Raw genomic sequence first — 20,331 nt, 5'->3', positions numbered from 1 at the left:
AGCTTAAAGATAATATTTCATGGTTTTTATTTGCATATGAGATTTCTTTTATAACAAACACTGGTAAGAAGAAATGGAAACCTGACATTGGAGGTATAAAAATTTGAAAAAACATCGTGCTACTTTGAATTGATTCTCACCTCCTCATCTGACTTGGAGAAGTAAAATGAGAAAAATTGCCAACGAGCAGTGCTCCAAGCCACCTAACTCATTGGAGAAGAGATACAAAATCTGGAGACAGACGAACGAAGTCCCAGTTTTCAAAACAAGGGAAAGATATTAATAACACAAACCAAAGGCCAGAAAACTTGATGCTTAACTCAACTGGAATCCTAAATCAAACCATTGAACAGATGATTTTCAAGATGGCTTGGTGCAGGGAAGAATAAGAGTCCCGAGTCCTACAGGATGGCATTAAATCTCAGTTCTTACTAGCAGGGTGCCCTTGGGCAAGTACTTCATATATCTCTGAACTATTTTGTCAGCATAAAACAGGGGCAGCAATAGCCACCTGCCAGAGTTATGGGAAAACTATAAATTAACTCATGTCAAATGCTTGGCACAAAAGATGTTAGTTAAAACGGAAGGAAGAAGGTCAAATCCAAGCCCTCTGGGGTTACAGGTCCTAGACCACTGAGAAAAAGGAAGAAGGTGACCTGGAGACAGAACAGCTGGAAGCAGGCACAGCTTGATTGCCCCTGTATATCTTTTTTTTTTTTTTTAAGATTTTATTTATTTAAGAGAGAGAGAGAGAGGCATGAGTGGGGCGGGGGAATCGGTGGGAGGGAGGAGGCTGACATGGGGCTCGATTCCAGGACCCTGGGATCATGACCTGAGCCGAAGGTAGACACTTAACCAACTGAGCCACCCAGGCGCAGCCTTGATTGCCCTTGTAAAAGGCGGCCTTGCTCCAAGCGGAGTGGTCAGATCTCAAGGGTGAAAAACCAAACAACAAAAGCTCCTATATTAATCCCCCTTACAATGTTGAAACAAAGCAATCTTCTTGCTAGTTGTGTATTTCCAGAGCCACCCTGTTCCATTCTTTGTGAAGGGCTCCTGGAGATACTGTGTATCTACCAACCCCCAGAGCCGAAAGATACATGTTGTAGCTAAGCCCCTTATTGGGACTGCTTAAGGCTGGGATGTGTGATTTGTAACAGCGGCTTTAAAAGCGTACTGGCTGAGCTTAGGAATTTAGCACAGCCATGATCCATCTCCCACCGCACTGGGGCTTTGCGTGCCCATCTGTCTGTGTTGGACTGGATTCAGAATTAGGGGATGGGGTTGAAGACATGGTCCTATGCATCACGAAATGTCATTTTGATGAGGACTCCCAGAACTTTCTCCCGGGCCTCCCATGAATTACGTAACCAACATTTGCTTGGGCCTCTAGAAAGCTCGGCAAATGTGTGCCTCGCTTTCAGCCGTGGTATCCACAGACCTTTACACCATATGTTTTGTGTACCGACCCTGGATTCATGTTATCATTTTCCCCTTTGTTTTCCCTTTGCCTTTTCTGTTTTGGGGGGTTTTTGTTTTTGTTTTGTCTTGTTAATGACACTTTACGACCGCGGCTATTATCAGTGATAGTGGCCAGTGCTGAGCAGCTGCGGGTCTTACTAGATGCCAGGCACCTGTTGTAGGATATGTGGCTCTGTAAAGGCCTACGGTCCTTTTTGAAACTAGGCAAGGCATAAATAAACAAACAAACAAGCCCAACTGCCAGACTCACTCATCTCCTTTATGGTACCCACTTAAAGGTGTCTTTTTAATATCTGATTTAATATCTTTTAAATATCTATAATATCGTATATACTAGAGAAAGGCTGCACATCTTTGACTGCACAGTTCTCTTTACGGACCTGTATTTGAAAACGAACAAGTGTACAAAGCAAAACCGAACCTCTTAGCAAACAGAAACCATTAGTCAAGGGGCTCAGTCAGTTAAGTGCCTTCGGCTCAGGTCATGATCCCGGAGTCCCGGGATCGAGCCCCACATCGGGCTCCCTGCTCGGCAGGGAGTCTGCTTCTCCTTCTGCCTCTGCTGATCCCCCTGCTCATACTCAGTCTCTCTCTTTCTCTCTCAAATAAATGAAATCCTTATTAAAAGAAGAAGAAGAAGAAGAAGCCATTAGTCAAGGGATGATAACCTTACAAGAGTCAAACCCTAAGAGTCTGGTAAGGAAAGCAATGATCCTTAGAGGGCCCAGAATACTCTCGAATCCTTTACAGGGAGAAAACAAGAACAGGAATTGACTAGTCGGTCAGGGGCTCACTAATGCTGGGCCCTGGTCTGAGCGGTCAGGCCACGATGCCTTTAATCTGCACATCCACCCTATGAAGTAGGAATTATTTTCTATGGTTATAAGGTTACTTACTAGGTTCACAGACCAAGGACATTTTCTAGATTTCATTTAGTTGGATTTCAGCAAGGCATGTAATCAAATCTCTCCTCACATCCTTTAGACAAGACAGAGACTGAATATCCTGCACTTGGAGTCACAACTAATTACAAGGTTATGCATCACTAAAGCCAGGGAAAAGCTCCTAGATTTGACCCAGTATTTCTATTTCTGGGACTGTCTTTTAAGAAAACAGTCAAGGGTGCCTGGGTGGCTCAGTTGGTTAAGCGACTGCCTTCAGCTCAGGTGATGATCCTGGAGTCCCGGGATCGAGTCCCGCATCGGGCTCCCTGCTCAGCAGGGAGTCTGCTTCTACCTCTGACCCTCTTCCCTCTCGTGCTCTCTCTCATTCTCTCTCTCTCAAATAAATAAATAAAATCTTAAAAAAAAAAGAAAACAGTCAAAACATCAGAGATATATACTCTGAGGTGTTCACCGGTTTTATTTATAAGAACAAAAACGGGAGACAGTGTAAATATTCAACAACAGGGAAATGGCTCAGCAAAATATGGTGTATGTAGAAAGAATTCTGTAGACAGCCATTAAAATTATGGCTGTGAAGACAACGAAGCACCAAAAACATATAACTAAGTTAAAAAAAAGAAGCTTAGAAAAAAAATACAGGAAGGAAATACAACGAAAGGCATAAATAGTTGAACTAGGAGTAGATGAAAAATGTGTAATTTCATTTTTTAATATTTTCATTAGTATGGGTATATCATTTTTCTAGTGTAAAAAAAAATGTATTTAAGCCAAAGATGAAAGCTGAAGCTAACTAGGGGGAAAAAAACCAACGGTCAGTGTGGGCACACACCTCATTCCGTCTTCACCCTCTGGAGGCGTTTCCCTATTTTACAGATGAGGAAACAGAGATGCAGAGAAGGTCCAGGAATTAGAACAAGGTCTCACAGCTGAATGTGATAGAAACAAGAACTGAGGGCGCCTGGGTGGCTCAGTTGGTTAAGCGACTGCCTTCGGCTCAGGTCATGATCCCGGAGTCCCGGGATCGAGTGCCACATCGGGCTCCCTGCTCAGTAAGGGAGCCTGCTTCTCCCTCTGACCCTCCCCCCTCTCATGTACTCTCTCTCTCTCTCATTCTCTCTCTCTCAAATAAATAAATAAATCTTAAAAAAAAAAAGAAAAGAAACAAGAATTGAAACAAAGTCTGACTGGCGGCTTTCCAGGTGTCTCACAACAGAGGAGGGCTGCCAGTCTGTGGAGCCTTCGGGTGATTTACGGGAAGGTGCCCGCCCCCACCCCCACCCCCGGACAGACAAATTGCAGAAAGATCCCTTCTCTGGGCAGGTCACGTGGCCTTTGGCTAGTGGATTAAACCTGGGTTGAAATGCCATCATTTCTGTCCCTTGTAGCCCAGCACCTTTGCATATGATGTAACCTGCACCAGCGCCCACACGGCAGGCAAGGTGGCGCCCAGGTGATGTCAGGGTCTCCGCCAGTGTGCTGAGACCTCACCAGGAGAAGGGTGGTCCTTCCTGTTCTCCTTCCCAGGAGAACCCTTTGAGTCCACCCAGGGGAGAGTCTCTGGTTGGTGCGAGGCCTTAATCACCTCTAAACGCCCGCTGTGTCTCTCTGTCACTCCTCACATACACACAAAATGAGCCCCTTAGACCCAGAGCCTTGTCCTGATTGTGCAATAATGTATCAGTGGCATTTATTAACATAATTTAATATTAGTTGAATTTTGAAAAGATGTTATTTATTTGAGAGACAGATTGAGCACAAGCGGGGGCGGGGAGGGGCAGAGGGAGAAGCAGACTCCCCCCTGAGCAAGGACTCCAAGGAGGGGGCTTGATCCCAGGCCCCTCTGGGATCATGACCTGAGCTGAAGGCAGACGCTAAACCCATTGAGTCACCCAGGCGCCTCTGATTGAAGTTTTTATTGTAAAATTCACATAACATTAATAATTTCAACCATTTTGAAGTATATAATTCAGTGCCATCTAGTACATTTACAATGATGTGCAGCCATCACCCCTATCTAGTTCCAGAACACTCTCATCACCGCAGTGGAAGTCTTGTACCCATTAAGACGTCACTCCCCATTCCTCCCTCCCCTCAGCCCCTAGCAACCATTCATCTGCTTTGTGTCTCTCTGGATTCACCTGTTCTGGATACTTCATATAAACAAAATCGTAAAATATGCAGCCCTGCATATCTAGTTCCTTGCACTTAACAATGTTTCCAAGGTTCAGGGCGCCTGGGTGGCTCAGTCGGTTAAGCTTCTGCCTTTGGCTCAGGTCATGATCTCAGGGTCTCCCACCAGCAGTGTATGAAGGTTGCAATTTCTCCACATTCTCACCAACACTGGTTACTCTCAGGGTTTTAGAAAGTATTATTATTATAACTGTCCCTGTGGGTGCAAAGTGGGATCTCACTGGGGTTTTGATTTGCATATCCCTCATGGCCAATGATGTTGAGCATCTTTTCAGGTGTTTGTTGGCCATCTCTAGATCTTCTCTGGAGAACTGTCCAAGTCCTTTGCCCATTTTTTAACTGGGTTGTTTGTGTTTTTTGTTGAGTTGTTACAGTTCCTTTTTTTTAAAGGGGGGAGGGGCAGAGGGAGAGGGAAAGAGAATTTCCTTTTTTTAAGATTTTATTTATTTATTTGATAGAGAGAGACACAGCGGGAGGGGGAACACAAGCAGGGGGATCGGGAGAGGGAGAAGCAGGCTTCCCGCGGAGCAGGGAGCCCGATGCGGAGCTCGATCCCAGGACCCTGGGATCATGACCTGAGCCAAAGGCAGACGCTTAACCATCTGAGCCATCCAGGCGCCCTCTTCTGTTGCTTGTATTTTTGGTATCATATCTAAGAAACCATTGCCAAATCCAAGGTCATGAAGATTTACCCCTAAGTTTTCTTCTAAAAGTTTTATAGTGTTAGGTCTTTGAACCATTTAGAGTTACTTTTGCCTTGTATTTATTTTTACACTTATAATTAGCAATTTTCTTATTTTTTATTTTTTTAAAGATTTATTTATTATTTATTTTGAGAGAGTGAGAATGAGAGAGTACATGAGACGGGGGAGGGTCAAAGGGAGAAGCAGACTCCCCGCTGAGCAGGGAGCCCGATGCGGGACTCGATCCCGGGACTCCAGGATCATGACCTGAGCCAAAGGCAGTCGCTTAACCGACTGAGCCACCCAGGCACCCAGCAATTTTCTTATTTTTTAAGTCTTATTTGTTTAAGTAATCTCTACACCCAACGTGGGGCTCAAATTCACGACCCTCAGATCAAGAATTGGATGCTCTTCCGACTGAGCTAGCCCGGCAGCCCGGTAACAAGCAATTTTTAATTTATCACACTGACATTGAGTTTCCTTCTCAGATATGTTTCTTTCCGTGAAGAAAAGTGCACTGAAGAAAAATATCAGCACTATAGAGGGTACCCAAATGTGGCCAAGATGGCAAGTAAAACATAGAAATCCCTGGGCGCCTGGGTGGCTCAGTCGGTTAAGCGACTGCCTTCGGCTCAGGTCATGATCCTGGAGTCCCGGGATCGAGTCCCACATCGGGCTCCCTGCTCAGCGGGGAGTCTGCTTCTCCCTCTGACCCTCCCCGCTCTCATGCTCTCTCTCTCTCTCTCTCTCAAATAAATAAATAAATAAATCTTTAAAAAAACAAACAAACATAGAAATCCCTGCAGTCCGAGTGTGGCAAAAGGGGAGGGCGTTTCTCTAGGAGACAACGTCCTCTGGGAAGGGAGGGGTGGGATGTAGCGGGATTCTGAAGGGTTTCTGACCTGCCGTCCGCAAATCCAAGGTCCACAGATCCCAGGTTCTCACAGTTACTCTGTGACCTGAACGTGTCACCTGTCCGAAGTCCTGTTCCCTCAGGAGTAACGCATGAGGATAACTGCCTTGTGTCACGAGACACAAATGCCTTCATGTGAATGAAGGGGTATGTTATAAGACACTCAGCGGGCCTAGACTTAAGTTGGCTGGCGTTTGAACAGGACCCTGAAGGCCGACAAGATTTGCCTGTGTGGAGAGGAGACCGGGAAGCAGTCTAGAGGGAGGCACAGGGAGCCACGCTTGGTGAAAAGCCCGAGGAACAGGGCAGTTCGTGTTGGGGGGGAGGGTGGGGCTGGAGCCTGTGGCCTGCATGACAGTGGGGGTTACCTCAGGGGACACTGAGTGAGAAGCCAAAAGGCTGGTTTCAGACAGGACCTGGTGCTCTGTCTGGCGTATACACTTCTCCAGCCACAAGTCCTTGGGGTCCTTGGGGTGTGGCAACGGTGCAAATCAGGCTCCAAGTGTCTGGGAGCTTACCGGTTTTTTTTTTTTTTTTAAGTATTGTAACCCTGTGTGACAATATAATCCTCTCTTCCATCTGTCTTCAATCTCCTTTCCCATGCTCAGGCCGCCGTAGAGCACCTGTTCCAGGGGAAATGGGCACCTCTCTCGGAGGTTACTCCACGTGTCACATATGGGTAGGAAATCAGTTGAGTATGATTTAATGTGACTTGGATCAGGACAAACCTGAAAAGGAAATCAACGTGCTGTTGATCTCCACTCCATCCTTATCTACATATTTACCGTTTAAAAAGGGATTTTTACCAATTGGAAATCAGCAAACAGAACCCAAGAATCCAAAGTTAAGCCTTCCTCTTATCTCAGATCCTCAGTCCTCCCCAGAAGCCACTGTCCTTTCCAGGCACTTAAGTATACCCTCCCCAAATAGTCAGATAGACAGAAGAGTTTTCCATATGGCCAGACCCTTACTGTTGAGAACATTTGATCTGACGTGTCGTTTTGTAGATGAGGTGACTGGGCCCCAGAAACGTGATGACTAGAGCTATTTCAGTTCACACCTTCATGCAAATACTTGGTAACGAAACAGTATACATATATTTTATTTACTTTTATGTTTTATGTATTTTTTTTTTTTAAGTAGACTCCATGCCCAACGTGGGGCTTAAACTCATGACTCCTGAGATCAAGAGTCGCATGCTCTACCAACTGAGCCACCCAGGTGCCCCGACGCCATATTTACTTTTATTTTTATTTAAATTATACATATCTACATTTACTTAATACATAAAATTATTTTATTTACCCAACTATATATGTGGCTTTCTTTTTTTTTAATTTAATTAATTTATTTATTTGACACAGCGAGAGAGGGAACACAAGCAGGGGGAGTGGGAGAGGGAGAAGCAGGCTTCCTGCGGAGCAGGGAGCCCGATGCAGGGCTCAATCCCGGGACCCTGGGACCATGACCTGAGCCGAAGACAGACGCTTAACTGACTGAGCCACCCAGGTGCCCCCCCCTTTTTTAAAGATTTTATTTATTTATTTGAGAGAGAGAGAATGAGAGACAGCACGAGAGGGAAGAGGGTCAGAGGGAGAAGCAGACTCCCTGCCGAGCAGGGAGCCCGATGCAGGACTCAATCCCAGGACCCTGGGATCATGACTTGAGCCGAACGCAGACGCTTAACTGACCGAGCCACCCAGGCGCCCCATGGCTTTCTATAGCTTAATCAAAGTTATAGTCAAAATATAAATATATACAAGTTCTTAGTTTTCAAAAATTAAAAAAACAAAACAAACAAACAAAAACTTCTCTGTTGATGATGAGGATGGAGGAGGTGTTCTGAGGGTGAACACATTGGTGCTTTTTGGAAGAATCACGGGGGACCAGACAGGTGAGAAGAAGCCAAGGGGGCTAGAGGCTGGAGAACCTGTCAGAAAGTCACTGTGGTCGTTCAGGGATGAGAACCAGGGCGTGACAGTGGCCTGGGGCAGGGCGAAGAGGTGGGCAGGCTCGGCAGGGGTGCCATAGGCCTGAGGACCTACTGACAAATGTGGTGCAGAGGAGGGCCCGGAGAGAAACGGAGCTGGTGAGCCTGGATGACTGTGATGTGGACAGGTCTGTTAGGCAAATGGACAGAAAGAACAAGGCCTCAAGGACAGGGACAAGGCTAAGCAGCTGACATGGAAGGATTTTTGGAACTGAGCACATGGAGCAGGAAATGTTTGAGGAAGAGAATGTAAAGGAAGGATGTGGTTCTGAGCCTTAGGGACACGGTGGTTAGGAGGAACCAGGAGGGTAGGACTCAATGTGAGAAGTCTTAGGGAGCCACTGTAGGTTCTCGAGCAGAGGAGTGACTCATCCTGGACTCTCAGAGGCAGAAAGGATCGCCCAGTCCTGGGACCCTGCTCTTGTTCCACATCTGAGGACCACATTCCTAAAAAGCAGCCCCTAATACACCCTGTGGGCATGCACATCTCCAGGGAAGAAGGCGCATCCTGTTCTCCTGGCACCAGCAGGAACCCCCCCCCACCCGACCCCGGCCCCCTCCCCTTCCTATCAGTAGGCAGCTGTCCTCATGAGAAGGGTGGGGAGGTAAGCAGCCTTCCCAGGCTGCACCTTCTCAGCTCTTGCATCCTGCCTGAGAGCGTCCCCCACAGAGCAGAGGGTTGCAGTCTCAGGTCACGGCCCCAGGCCCTCCCAAGTTACACACTCCCTGTGGCTCTCGGGACACGGTTTCCAGGCTCCTGGCTCTCCTGCCCACCGGGCTGAGGGCTGTGCGCTCTGATGAGAAAGAATGAGGCAGCCCCAGCTAGAGTTGGTCCACTCTGAACTCCCATATCATCTCATTTAACCCTCCTGTCTCTTTGGGAACCAAGGCTCATCCCCTTTCCAAAGAAGAAGCCAAATCTCCAAGAGGCAAAGTGAGTTGCCCAAGACCACTGAGCAGTGAGGACAGAGCAGAGTCCGGACCAGGGTCCACCTCTAGGACCTCACTGCTCTCACACAACCTGGGTCTTGGGACACAAGGGTCTGTGTTAAGGGGCCACGTGGAAGGCTGCCGTGCGGTGGCTGAGAGGAGCATGGCAGTGGGCTGTCTGTGAAAGCCAAAGGGGGGACAGTCCTCATCTTTCCAGGAGGGTCTCCTTTCTGGCCCCCGTGCCATCTGACTGTAGGCAACAGGACAGCACGCTGTCACCTACAGTCAGAGTGCCCTTTGCTTCTCTAGGAGCAGGACAAGCAAACAGTTGCTGGAGAATGGCTCAGCCTGAGCAGGGGCACTCCACCCTTGCCCATTCTTCTCTCCAGCTCCTGGAGCAAGATGAGGGAGAGGATGGCAGAGCGGCGCTCTCTCTGCCCCCCAGACACACACGAGCCATTCTGAGAGCTGTGCTTAAGAGCCGTGTGGCTCTAAAGGCAGGATGTCTGGATTTGAATCCAGCTCTGTCACTCTGGATTTGAATCCAGCTCCGTCACTAGTTGGCTGTGTACAAGTGACTTACTCTATCCTCGGGATGGTAACATTGGTGCCGTGAGTTGTCGTGAAGGTCCATGGAGCCCTTGGAACAGCGTCTGGCACATAGTAAATACTCAATAAATGTAACTACTCAGAAGACATCATCCTTATACTTGTTACCCTGAACCTGGGGGACACACCAAGGGGTACAGAATCAGTACTACCATTAACTGGGTGTTGGAGCACCCAGAGTGGATGATCACAGATATACTGAAACCACCTCTCAGCCTCAGGGTTGGAGACACAATAGAGCGACAGGGTCTGGCACACTGGAAACCCCTTGTAAGGAAGGAAGCTACAGCCCAGCCAGTGGCTGCCATGTGAAATTTGGGTCTTGTTGCCACATCTTTGGATTTTCCAAAGAAGTGGGAAATTTGGATTTGTATGTGAAATGTACTGATTTTTAAAGGCGGCGATTAATTCGGCTAAACACACACACACACACACCACCACCACCACCACCAAAAAGGGTGTAGGCCAAATTAAACTCTTTTGTAAGCCTCCAGGGTGCAGTTTCCCTATCGTCCCCCCCCCCCCCCCCCCCCCCGCCTCCCCGACTTACTGCCCCCAGGCCAGGTTAGGCTTTTGCAACCATTGCAGGGAGGAGACAGTAGTGAGGGCCGGGTCAGATCCCAAGTCTGCCTCTTCCTCATCTGTCCCTCAGAGTGAGGGGTGGACAGCGGGGGGTGTCTGAACTATGAATGTGATTACGCAGCCAGAGCCCAGCTTTGCCCAACTTTGCCACATCTGTCCCGCCTGGGGGTTGATCCAGAAATGGATGGATGAGGCAGGAGGATGACTTCATCTCCTGCACTGTGTGAACTGAGCACCTACTACATGCCAGTCTGTTCCAGGAGCTGGGGAGACAGCAGTGAGTCCAAGAGGCGCAGACATTAAGGTGTGTGCATGCACGTGAGGAAGGCACGGGTATAGGCAGACAGACGGCAAACATGCACATGTTTGTCAGGAGTTGATGCGTGCTGTGCTGTGAGAAACAGAGCAGAGAAAGGGAGAGCAGGAGGGACAAAGGCCCTGAGGTGGGAGTGAGGTGTCAAAGGTAATGGGAGCCAGAAATAAGAGGGGGATGCGTGTGGCTGGGAAGCTGGGTGAAGGAGACAGCGTTCTCAGGATTTTAAGGGTTTCTCCTGCTATGAGCCAGGTACCTCCTGAGCTGCCGGGAACAGCCGTCCCTGGTCAGGGAAACACCCCCCCCCCCCACCCCGACTTCCCTCCTGCCACCATGGCAGCTCTGAGGAGAGCTAATGGGGGAAGAAGCGTGCTACAAATCCATCCTGGCTGCACTGGTCCCCTCAGCCCAAACTCTGGCTGCCAGGACTTATTACTTCATTTAAGCCATTCTCAGTCTGTAGGATGTTCCCTCTCGGCACCTGCCCAGCCAGTCCCCGCTCCCACCCCACAACCCAGGCATCTGAGCCCCATCCCTGGGTCTCAGTCCCAACAAAGGCAGGCCCCAGGGGACAAGCAGCCACCAAATCCGAGATCAGGCTTGAGGCTGGCAGAGCCCCTTTGGGATGGAGAATGGCCAGCAATCCAGAGACCCTCCACTGGCATCTGGGCTTCCCCCCCGATGACCCGCTCCCGTGGGAGACCGAGAGAGGGGCGTCTCAGCCACCTCCCCGCTCCCCATGCTCTTTTTTTTCCCAGGCTGCGGGAGGCAAAGGGTTAAATCCCATAGAGCTGATGCTCTGACTCCAGGCTAGAGGGGCCCGGGAAGCTGGGGTCACTTCCTGCTCCGTCCCAGTCACCCTGAACTGGTCCCCGGGTCCTCAGCCTGGGATCACCCCTTGAGAAGGACCCCAGAGTCCTCGGCGTCCAGCCCGCCCCCCAAGGCAGGGCATTCAAGGGGTTAAGTCCCCTGGGGCTGGATTCTGCCTTCCGGCCTTCCCCAGACCCCAGAGCCGTGAGTTGGGGACGCCTGGGTTCCTGGGGGGTGGCCCGGAGGGCCCGGGACGGCCGTCGGGAACAATGGGGCGCGGGAGGCGGGGGCGCGCGGGCCTGCGCCCCCTCCCCGCCCCGGGCGCTGGTGGGGTGGGGGCCGGGCAGGGGCCGCGAGGGGCCGAGGATTCTGGGAAGAGCGCGAGGGTCTGGCTGTGGGGGAGGGGAGGGAGGGCGTGAGCATTCTGGGAAGAGGGAATTGGGCGGCCGGCGGGGCCGGGCCGCCGCGGAGCGCCGGAATCCTGGGGGCCCTGGGGGCGGGGGAGGCCAGGATGCGGGGCTCCGGCCCGGGAGCCGGAAGAGGGTCGCGGGGACCGGCCCGAGCAGAAGTCCAGGGTCTGCGCCGGTGCGGGCGTGGGGGGCGGGGGGGGGGGGACGGGGCCCGGGCGGCTGCATTCCCGCAGCTGCCTCCATGTCAGGGTCACCCTGGGCCGCTCTCCACACCTCTCTGCGAGGCAGCCTCCTCCTTCTGTCCTTCCCTCCCACCTTCCCTCCGCTGTGGGGCCGGCCCGAGGTCCAAGGCGGGTGCCCCGGGGCCTGTTCCTGGGTGGGCTCCCAGCACTTCTTGCCTCCCTCGGTGCTCCCACTTTCCTACTCCATGGCGGCCTTGGCTTTAACCCTTTCCCTTCTGCTCGGGACCGCTGAGCTTGAATTTCTCGGGACAGTCAAGGTACATAAGCTCTTACCTGTCCTAGGCAAGCCCAGCAGGCCTCTTCAGAATAGGCAGCCCCCAGCGCGGCGGCGGCCTCTGCTCCCACCGCTCCAAGGACACTTACAGATGGGGGAGGGGGCATTTCATACCTAAAGAGCTGCAGAGATGAAGAAATTAATTTACTTCCCAAAATCCAACTCCCGTCTCTCCTACCGCTATTTGGCAGGGTTCAGCTCACGCCTGCTTCACTTCGGTTGCTTCCTAGCTGCCTCCTCGTGAGTCTTGGCCTTGTCTTCCTGCACCACTGCCCCCATACACACGGTGCCCCTCCCACACAGGCGCTCGAAGCCCGGACCCTCCCCAGGGACTCTGTTCAGGCTCTAAACATCGTGGAAACCTAGAATTTAGCTCCTGAGGCCTTATTCCCTCAAGCTGGAATCCTATCACCCGTTTTGGAGTGATAGCTAGGTGTAGCTAAGTTTTACCAGGAGGCCACTCTGAATGCCTGTTCCTTTGGTGCCAGCCTCTTGCAAACTGACCTTTAAAGGCATTAGACCAGATGGGTTTTCCAGGAACGAGGGGCATCTCACTCATTCACCTTCATTCACTTAACAAAATGTGTAAGGCACCTCTTAGGTGTCAGGCACCGTCCTAGGCATGGGATATAGCAACAAGAAAATAAACGAAATAGAAGAAGGGGTGCCAGGATGGGAGTGTTAATGGGGGGCTTCAGCGGGGAGTACAGTTTTGAGGTCATCCGCGCAGACTGTTAGGCCTAGTCACTGGATGCAACAAGCCAAGGAAAGCGGATGGTCCTGGGAATTTCTCTGCCTCGTGACCAGCAGGTTCTGTCTGAGCTTTCCTCATCACCCGTCTCCTGCCAGCCGTCCACATTTAGGAGTTTCACGTGACTCCCAAGGTCATCTCCCTTGCAGAGGCTGGGGCGAGCCAGACCCAGAACCTTGCATTTCTGGTCACTTCCCAGCCTGTGATCTGGGAGAAATTTCCCTGAGTGTTGATTTCCTGATCTGTAAAATGGACAGCCTGATTCCTGGGTCCCCTCGCAGGCCTGTGAGGAGGATCGGGAGAGAGGAGGAGGACAGCATGAGCACCAAGCACCAAGTCAGCGGCTGGGCGGTCTCCACACACTTTCCCCTTCTCCCTTTCCTTTTCATTTCCCTCTCAAGGTCGTCTCTGTAGAAGCCCCCCGTGGCTTCAAGCTGCCCCCCCCACCCCCGACACACACACCTCTGGCTTGAACTTCTTTCTGTGCTTGGATAACGGGAAAGTGCCCCAGTCCTTTTGGAGGGCCCCCATCCCCTCAGGGAAATCTGATTGCTTTCATGCTTTCTTTTTTTCTTTTTCCTTTCTCTCTCTCTCTCTCTCTTTTTTTTTTTTTTTTAACTCTTCAAGCGTTCCAGGCACTGTCAGCTCTCAGGGCTCATAAGGAAAGTTTATTGGTCCCAATTAGCAGCCCCATTAAGGAGGAAAATTAGAGTCTTAATGAGCTTCCTCTGATTAGCAAAATAACAGGTTTCCCAGCCTCTGGGCATCAGAGGGGTGGGGTGAGAGCCTCCTTCCCCTGTGGGTGTCAGATACTTCTCTAGCCCCCAGTCTGGGTTCAAATGGTTATGACTGATGAGCTTTTAATTACACACTTAAATTCACCTACTGGCTCAGTTGTGATCTTAAGATCTGGAGCGGGAATCAGGCCTGCAGGGGTAGGGGGGCCACGGTGAGAACTGATGCCCGGAAGAATGGGGAGGTGGGAAACTGAAGTTCACATGAGGAGGAATAAGGCCTGGGGCCGGCAGGTGAAGGCGTGGGGGCTTGGAGAGTAAAGAAAGGCAGATCAGCTCCCATTGTGTGTTCCTCTCTTCTCCCTCTCCGCCAGGGTCCCTGGAACACTGGGCAGTCCTGAGCTCTGGGATGGAGCCTGAGTCGGCGCTGTGGGGCCCAGATCTGCAGGGTCCTGAACAGAGCCCCAACGATGCTCACAGAGGTGAGGGGCACAAGAAGGGACTGCAGTCCTGACAAGACAGTGGCCCCAGTTCAGGGAGGGCCCCAGACTCTGGGGGACACCCAGGGGAGGGAAGAAAGACCCAACCCTGTGTTCTGAAAGGAGATGGGGGCTGGAGACTCCCTTTCTCTCTGTAGGTGCCGAGAGTGGGAACGAAGAGGAGAGCCCTCGGCAGGAAAGTTCTGGGGAGGAGATCATCTTGGGAGATCCAGCTCCGAGTCCAGAATTCAAGGACCCATCAGAGATGCCCCTGGAGACACCCTCTCAGGATCCCTCTGTCCCCCAGGACTCCCCAACCCCACTGGGTCACCCCAGCCCCTTGGACCACCAGACCCCTCTGGATCCCCCCGCCCCCGAGGTAGTCCCTACCCCGTCTGACTGGACCAAGGCCTGTGAGGCCAGCTGGCAGTGGGGGACTCTGACCCCGTGGAACAGCCCCCCGGTGGTGCCGGCCAACGAGCCCAGCCTGCGGGAGCTGGTGCAGGGCCGCCCATCCGGGGCCGAGAAGCCCTACATCTGCAACGAGTGCGGCAAGAGCTTCAGCCAGTGGTCCAAGCTGCTACGGCACCAGCGCATCCACACGGGCGAGCGGCCCAACACCTGCTCCGAGTGCGGCAAGAGCTTCACGCAGAGCTCGCACCTGGTGCAGCACCAGCGCACGCACACGGGCGAGAAGCCCTACAAGTGCCCCGACTGCGGCAAGTGCTTCAGCTGGAGCTCCAACCTGGTGCAGCACCAGCGCACGCACACGGGCGAGAAGCCGTACAAGTGCACCGAGTGCGAGAAGGCCTTCACCCAGAGCACCAACCTCATCAAGCACCAGCGCTCGCACACGGGCGAGAAGCCCTATAAGTGCGGCGAGTGCCGGCGGGCCTTCTACCGCAGCTCGGACCTCATCCAGCACCAGGCCACGCACACGGGCGAGAAGCCCTACAAGTGCGCCGAGTGCGGCAAGCGCTTCGGCCAGAACCACAACCTCCTCAAGCACCAGAAGATCCACGCCGGCGAGAAGCCGTACCGCTGCACCGAGTGCGGCAAGAGCTTCATCCAGAGCTCGGAGCTGACCCAGCACCAGCGCACGCACACCGGCGAGAAGCCCTACGAGTGCCTGGAGTGCGGCAAGAGCTTCGGCCACAGCTCCACCCTCATCAAGCACCAGCGGACTCACCTGCGCGAGGACCCCTTCAAGTGCCCGGTGTGCGGCAAGACGTTCACGCTGAGCGCCACGCTGCTGCGGCACCAGCGCACGCACACGGGCGAGCGGCCCTACAAGTGCCCCGAGTGCGGCAAGAGCTTCAGCGTCAGCTCCAACCTCATCAACCACCAGCGCATCCACCGCGGCGAGCGGCCCTACATCTGCGCCGACTGCGGCAAGAGCTTCATCATGAGCTCCACCCTCATCCGCCACCAGCGCATCCACACGGGCGAGAAGCCCTACAAGTGCTCCGACTGCGGCAAGAGCTTCATCCGCAGCTCCCACCTCATCCAGCACCGGCGCACGCACACGGGCGAGAAGCCCTACAAGTGCCCCGAGTGCGGCAAGAGCTTCAGCCAGAGCTCCAACCTCATCACCCACGTGCGCACCCACATGGACGAGAACCTATTCGTGTGCTCCGACTGCGGGAAGGCCTTCCTGGAGGCGCACGAGCTGGAGCAGCATCGGGTGGTCCACGAGAGGGGCAAGACCCCAGCCCGCAGAGCTCAGGGCGACAGCCTGCTGGGGCTGGGCGACTCCGCCCTGCTGACGCCACCCCCGGGAGCCAAACCACACAAGTGTCTTGTCTGCGGAAAGGGCTTCAATGACGAGGGCATTTTCATGCAGCATCAGCGGATCCATATCGGCGAAAACCCCTACAAAAACGCAGACGGCCTCATCGCTCACCCGGCCCCCAAGGCGCCTCAGTTCCGACCCCCCAGGCTCCCTTTCGGAGGCAATTCCTACCCAGGGGCTGCGGAGGGCAGAGCTGAACCCCCGGGACAGCCCTTTAAAATGCCCGAGGGGCAGGAGAGCTTCAGCCAAAGGCTGGGCCTGCTCTCTTCCAAGTCCTACATTTGTTCCCACTGTGGAGAAAGTTTTCTGGATCGCGCTGTGCTCCTCCAACATCAGCTCACCCACGGCAACGAAAAGCCCTTTCTCTTCCCTGACTATAGGATTGGTCTAGGGGAAGGCGCCGGGCCCAGTCCCTTCCTAAGTGGGAAGCCCTTTAAATGCCCTGAATGCAAAAAAAGCTTTGGCCTCAGCTCTGAGCTGCTGCTGCACCAGAAAGTCCATGCAGCTGGGAAACCCCAGAAGAGTCCGGAGCTGGGGAAGAGCTCATCTGTCCTCCTGGAGCACCTCAGGAGCCCCCTGGGGGCCAGGCCCTACACCTGCTCAGATTGTGGGGCCTCCTTTCTCGATCGCCTGGCACTCGCCCGGCACCAGGAGACCCACACCCAAGAAAAGTCCCCCACCCCTGAGGAACCCCCTGCAGAGCCAGCCACCCTGTCCACAAGCCAGGAAGGGGAGGGAGAGGCCCCCACCCCCACGGGGGGCAGCAGCCACAGGGACGGGGAGAACCCCAAGACCCTCTTGGAAGAAAAGCCCTATTTGTGCCCTGAGTGTGGAGATGGCTTCACGGAAGTCGCAGCCCTCCTCCTCCATAGGAGCTGCCACCCAGGGGTCACCTTGTGAAATGGGTCTGGAGACCAGGGGCCTCTCTCTCCTGAGAGGAACACTGGAGCTCCCCAAAAATCATATGGGGAAAGGAGGAGAACCCTATCAGGTTGTAGAGAAGCGGAGGATAAAGAACCCTGGGTAAAAATAGTGCTTTTACATCAGTGATGAGAAACCCTATAAAATTGTTGGTGGGAACCACTTAATAAGGCAGTAGAGAAAAACTGTTGGGTTAGAAACCCTATAAATATGTAGGAAAAAAAAAAGCCCTTTAAGTCTGTAGCAGAAAAACCCTATAAACCATAGTGGATAAAAGCCCTATTAATTGTAGGAAGAGGTCCCAATACGTCTCTAGACAGCCCTATAAAACTGTATCGAAATCCTTGTGAAACTATAGGGTCGGGGAAGTGCAGGGAATCCAATGGCACTGACTCGAGAGGAGTGACCCTCAGAAGGTGTAGAAGAGCCTCCCATGAACTTGTTCCACAGTGTTCTCTCCCCCTGGAGCTCAGAGGGAGCCTCTCTCCCAGAAGCTTGGACAATGACACCGAGGAAAACGCTCAGCTGGGGACTAGTGTGGGGAGAGGTGAAAAATAAGTGATGAGGAGCCCCCAGGCCCACAGAGAAGAAACGACCCAGGGAACTAGGAAGAGAAAGTTCAGCTTGCTGCCCTGGGGGTTCCTTGGGGGATGAGGCCAATCTTAGGTGATTGTGTGTTAGAGGAAGAGGCCCACGGAATTCCTTATGAGGAAGAACCCAAAAATGGGGAAGGAAAAAGAAAAAGCGATGTCAAGCCCTTTTAAAGGCTGAAGTTTGGGGTGCATAGAAACTTCTAAAGAATCCTGGAGAACCATCACAAAAAATTAGGGGGCAGGGAGGGATTTCTGTTAGAGTGCTTTGAGGAAAGCAAACCAAGGTGGAGCCGTGTCCGGATGGAACCCAGCAAACTCGGGGCTGCCCAGTCCTCCCCGTTTCCAGGAGCTTGTTAAGCTGCAAACGCAAGCAGATCCCAGCTCAGGCCGTCAGGCCCCCCCCCCCCCCCCAGCCAGGCAGGATGGGGGACTTCTACTCTGAAAGGCCTCCAGGGATGCAGGGTCCCTCCTGCCCATTCTCAGGTCTCACTGTCAGGAGGTGTCTCCTGCAATCTAACTGCCACCAGTCTTGCTGCCGTGGCAGCTCACTTCCTCGAATTCTGTCCTCAGTGGAGAGGGGGAACCGCTGCTAGTCGACCTCCAAAGAATAAAGCCCTTCAGAGACTCAAGGCCTGTGTGTGGTTAAATCCTCCCTAGACTTCTCTTCTCCAAGTCAACGAGAGCCACGTGTGGGTTCTCTGTGGCAACGAGGGACAACAAGTCGACAGAATAGAGTGCTCTGATTAGCCAGCAACCTGCTTTTCAACCTCACTCTTTCATCTGAGCTGTTAGCCAGGCTGCTGGCGGGCTGAGCCAGCTGGCACGTAGTGGCGGGCATCCAAACACCCCACAGACTGGGCCATAGGTCCCTGAAGAGCATCCGGAGGCCTGGCCACCTTCCTCACCCTGGTACTTGGAGCGCTCCGAGGTGGTGATGACCCAGCCCGATCATGGCCTTGGGAGGGGACAGATCCCACCCACTTGGCTCCCCTCCTTAGCCAGAAACCTTCAGAGAGCAACGGAAGGATGAGAAACCCACTCCCCTGCCAGGCCCATCTCCTGTCCTCACACACCACACGGTAACACTCTTTCATTAACCCAGCCAAACCTGCTAACATGACTGGGTGTGTGTGGCAGGGGGGAGGGAGACTGCTGCCCTAGGAAATGGTTGAGTGGAAACTCGCAACATCTGTAACAAGAACCCCGCCCCCTAACCCGGGAGACCCTTAAAGGAGAGGACTCCGTCCAGTACTGGGTCCAAAGGAAGTGCCCATGGACCCCATGCACCGGTTGTGCACTGTGGTCCTCGAGTCTGAGAACTGAGATGCCGGGTGAGGGGGCCCTTCAGGAGTCGCACCCCTGGAGAGGGCGACCCAGATTCCTCAGAGCTGTGGAAGAGACCTCTAATTTCCATGATCTAAAAGCTCGAAAGCTGAAAGCCCTTCACCTTTCATCTCTCCTGCCCCCAAAGGGATGACCTTAAATTCAAAGGATCAAAATCTAGAATACTGTAGGAGGAAAAGCCCAGGCCTGGGGAGAAGGAAAAGGCAGGCCTTGGCTAATTGTGGGGAGACCCTCGTCATCATCTGCATAAAAGCCCCAGCCCACCCAAGTGCCCGGTCAGAAAGCACTACTGAGAGGGGAGAAGGAGCCTGCCTGCTGGATCTCTACTGACAGAAGCATCAACAGAGGGGGTGTCCCTAGGAGACTGAGGAAGAGGAGACAATCCTCCACGTCAAAGCAGATTTTTTTCTAAGATGGTAGTAGAAAGAAACCAGTTGTAGAGACAAACCCCTTGTAAAGCTAGAAGCAGCTCCCCTCGGAAACAGGTCGGAGGAATCTGTCTTCAGAAGAGCAGTCTTTGGGGCTCTGGGGCCAGTCCAGGGCGGGGGGGAGGTGGTCAGTGTGGTCAAAGGCCAGCCGTCGGCCTATTGAGGACTAGGGTGAAGCATATGTAGTAGGATGCTCGCATGTGTAGGGATGGGTGAGGGCCAGCAGTCTTGGCTCCGGTACTGAATGGATGATGTGGACATGATTAGTCGGGGTCTGGGGTTTCGTAGCAGGAAAGGGGCAGAATCGGAGACCTTTGGGGCGTGACCTGTTCTCTCTTGCCCACCTTCCCAAACTTCTTTACCCAGGTGCTTCCCTCCCAGAGCGAGCTACATCTTGGGAGGTACTAAGCAGGGAGCTGGCTTGGGGAGGTGGCAGTGTCCAGAGTCCCTCTGACCAGATTAGGCAAAGGCCCAGGGGATGGTCATGGCACATGCCCACCAGAATTTAGTCCAGAAGGCACAGTGTAACCAAACTCTCTTGCCCAGCTCCATGCAGGCCTGACTTCAGAAGTGCCCTGGTGGAGGAGCCCAACAGACCGGTCACGGGGTCATCGGTGAAAGCAGAGGGGAGAGTAGACACTGATCTGAGCTTAGGGTGCAACTTGAAACCTCTATGGCTCTGGAGGTCACATGGGAACTCAACAGAGATGGGCATGAATCCGGAATGGTGGGGAAACTTGAAACCATCACAACCAAGAGGTGGGATTCCATGACACCTGCTCCTGAGGTGAGCAGCCCCCAGACTCCTTTGCCCCCATTAGGGAAGCCCCACTCAACCTGACTTGTCCCCGTGAAGAGAGGCCCCACTTTTGAGTGTTGTGTGTCAATAACAGTGTTGTGTCACCGGTGGTCATGTTGATTAGTTGAAGAGAATAAAGGGAATAAGATTTCCCAGA

The 20,331-nt window shown here is 52.9% G+C and overlaps 1 protein-coding gene across 3 annotated transcripts in view; it reads left to right on the top strand.

The window, feature by feature from the left end:
• The window catches only part of ZNF629 (zinc finger protein 629), a 26,040-nt gene extending 5,709 nt beyond the window's left edge, over positions 1-20,331 (top strand). For 2 of the 3 annotated variants that reach the window (XM_027612832.2, XM_027612833.2), the window contains exons 2-3: positions 14,193-14,300; positions 14,456-20,331. In XM_027612832.2, the coding sequence (XP_027468633.1) occupies positions 14,228-14,300; positions 14,456-16,989 (2,607 nt within the window). In that variant the 5' untranslated portion in view covers positions 14,193-14,227 and the 3' untranslated portion in view covers positions 16,990-20,331. Of the gene's footprint in view, positions 1-11,440; positions 11,612-14,192; positions 14,301-14,455 lie in introns of those variants that run through there. The other variant, XM_027612831.2, reaches the window with a different exon arrangement.

Source organism: Zalophus californianus, chromosome 10 (genome assembly GCF_009762305.2).
Source record: "Zalophus californianus isolate mZalCal1 chromosome 10, mZalCal1.pri.v2, whole genome shotgun sequence".
NCBI classification, from domain to species: domain Eukaryota; kingdom Metazoa; phylum Chordata; class Mammalia; order Carnivora; family Otariidae; genus Zalophus; species Zalophus californianus.
This window is presented reverse-complemented; position numbering and strand designations above follow the sequence as displayed.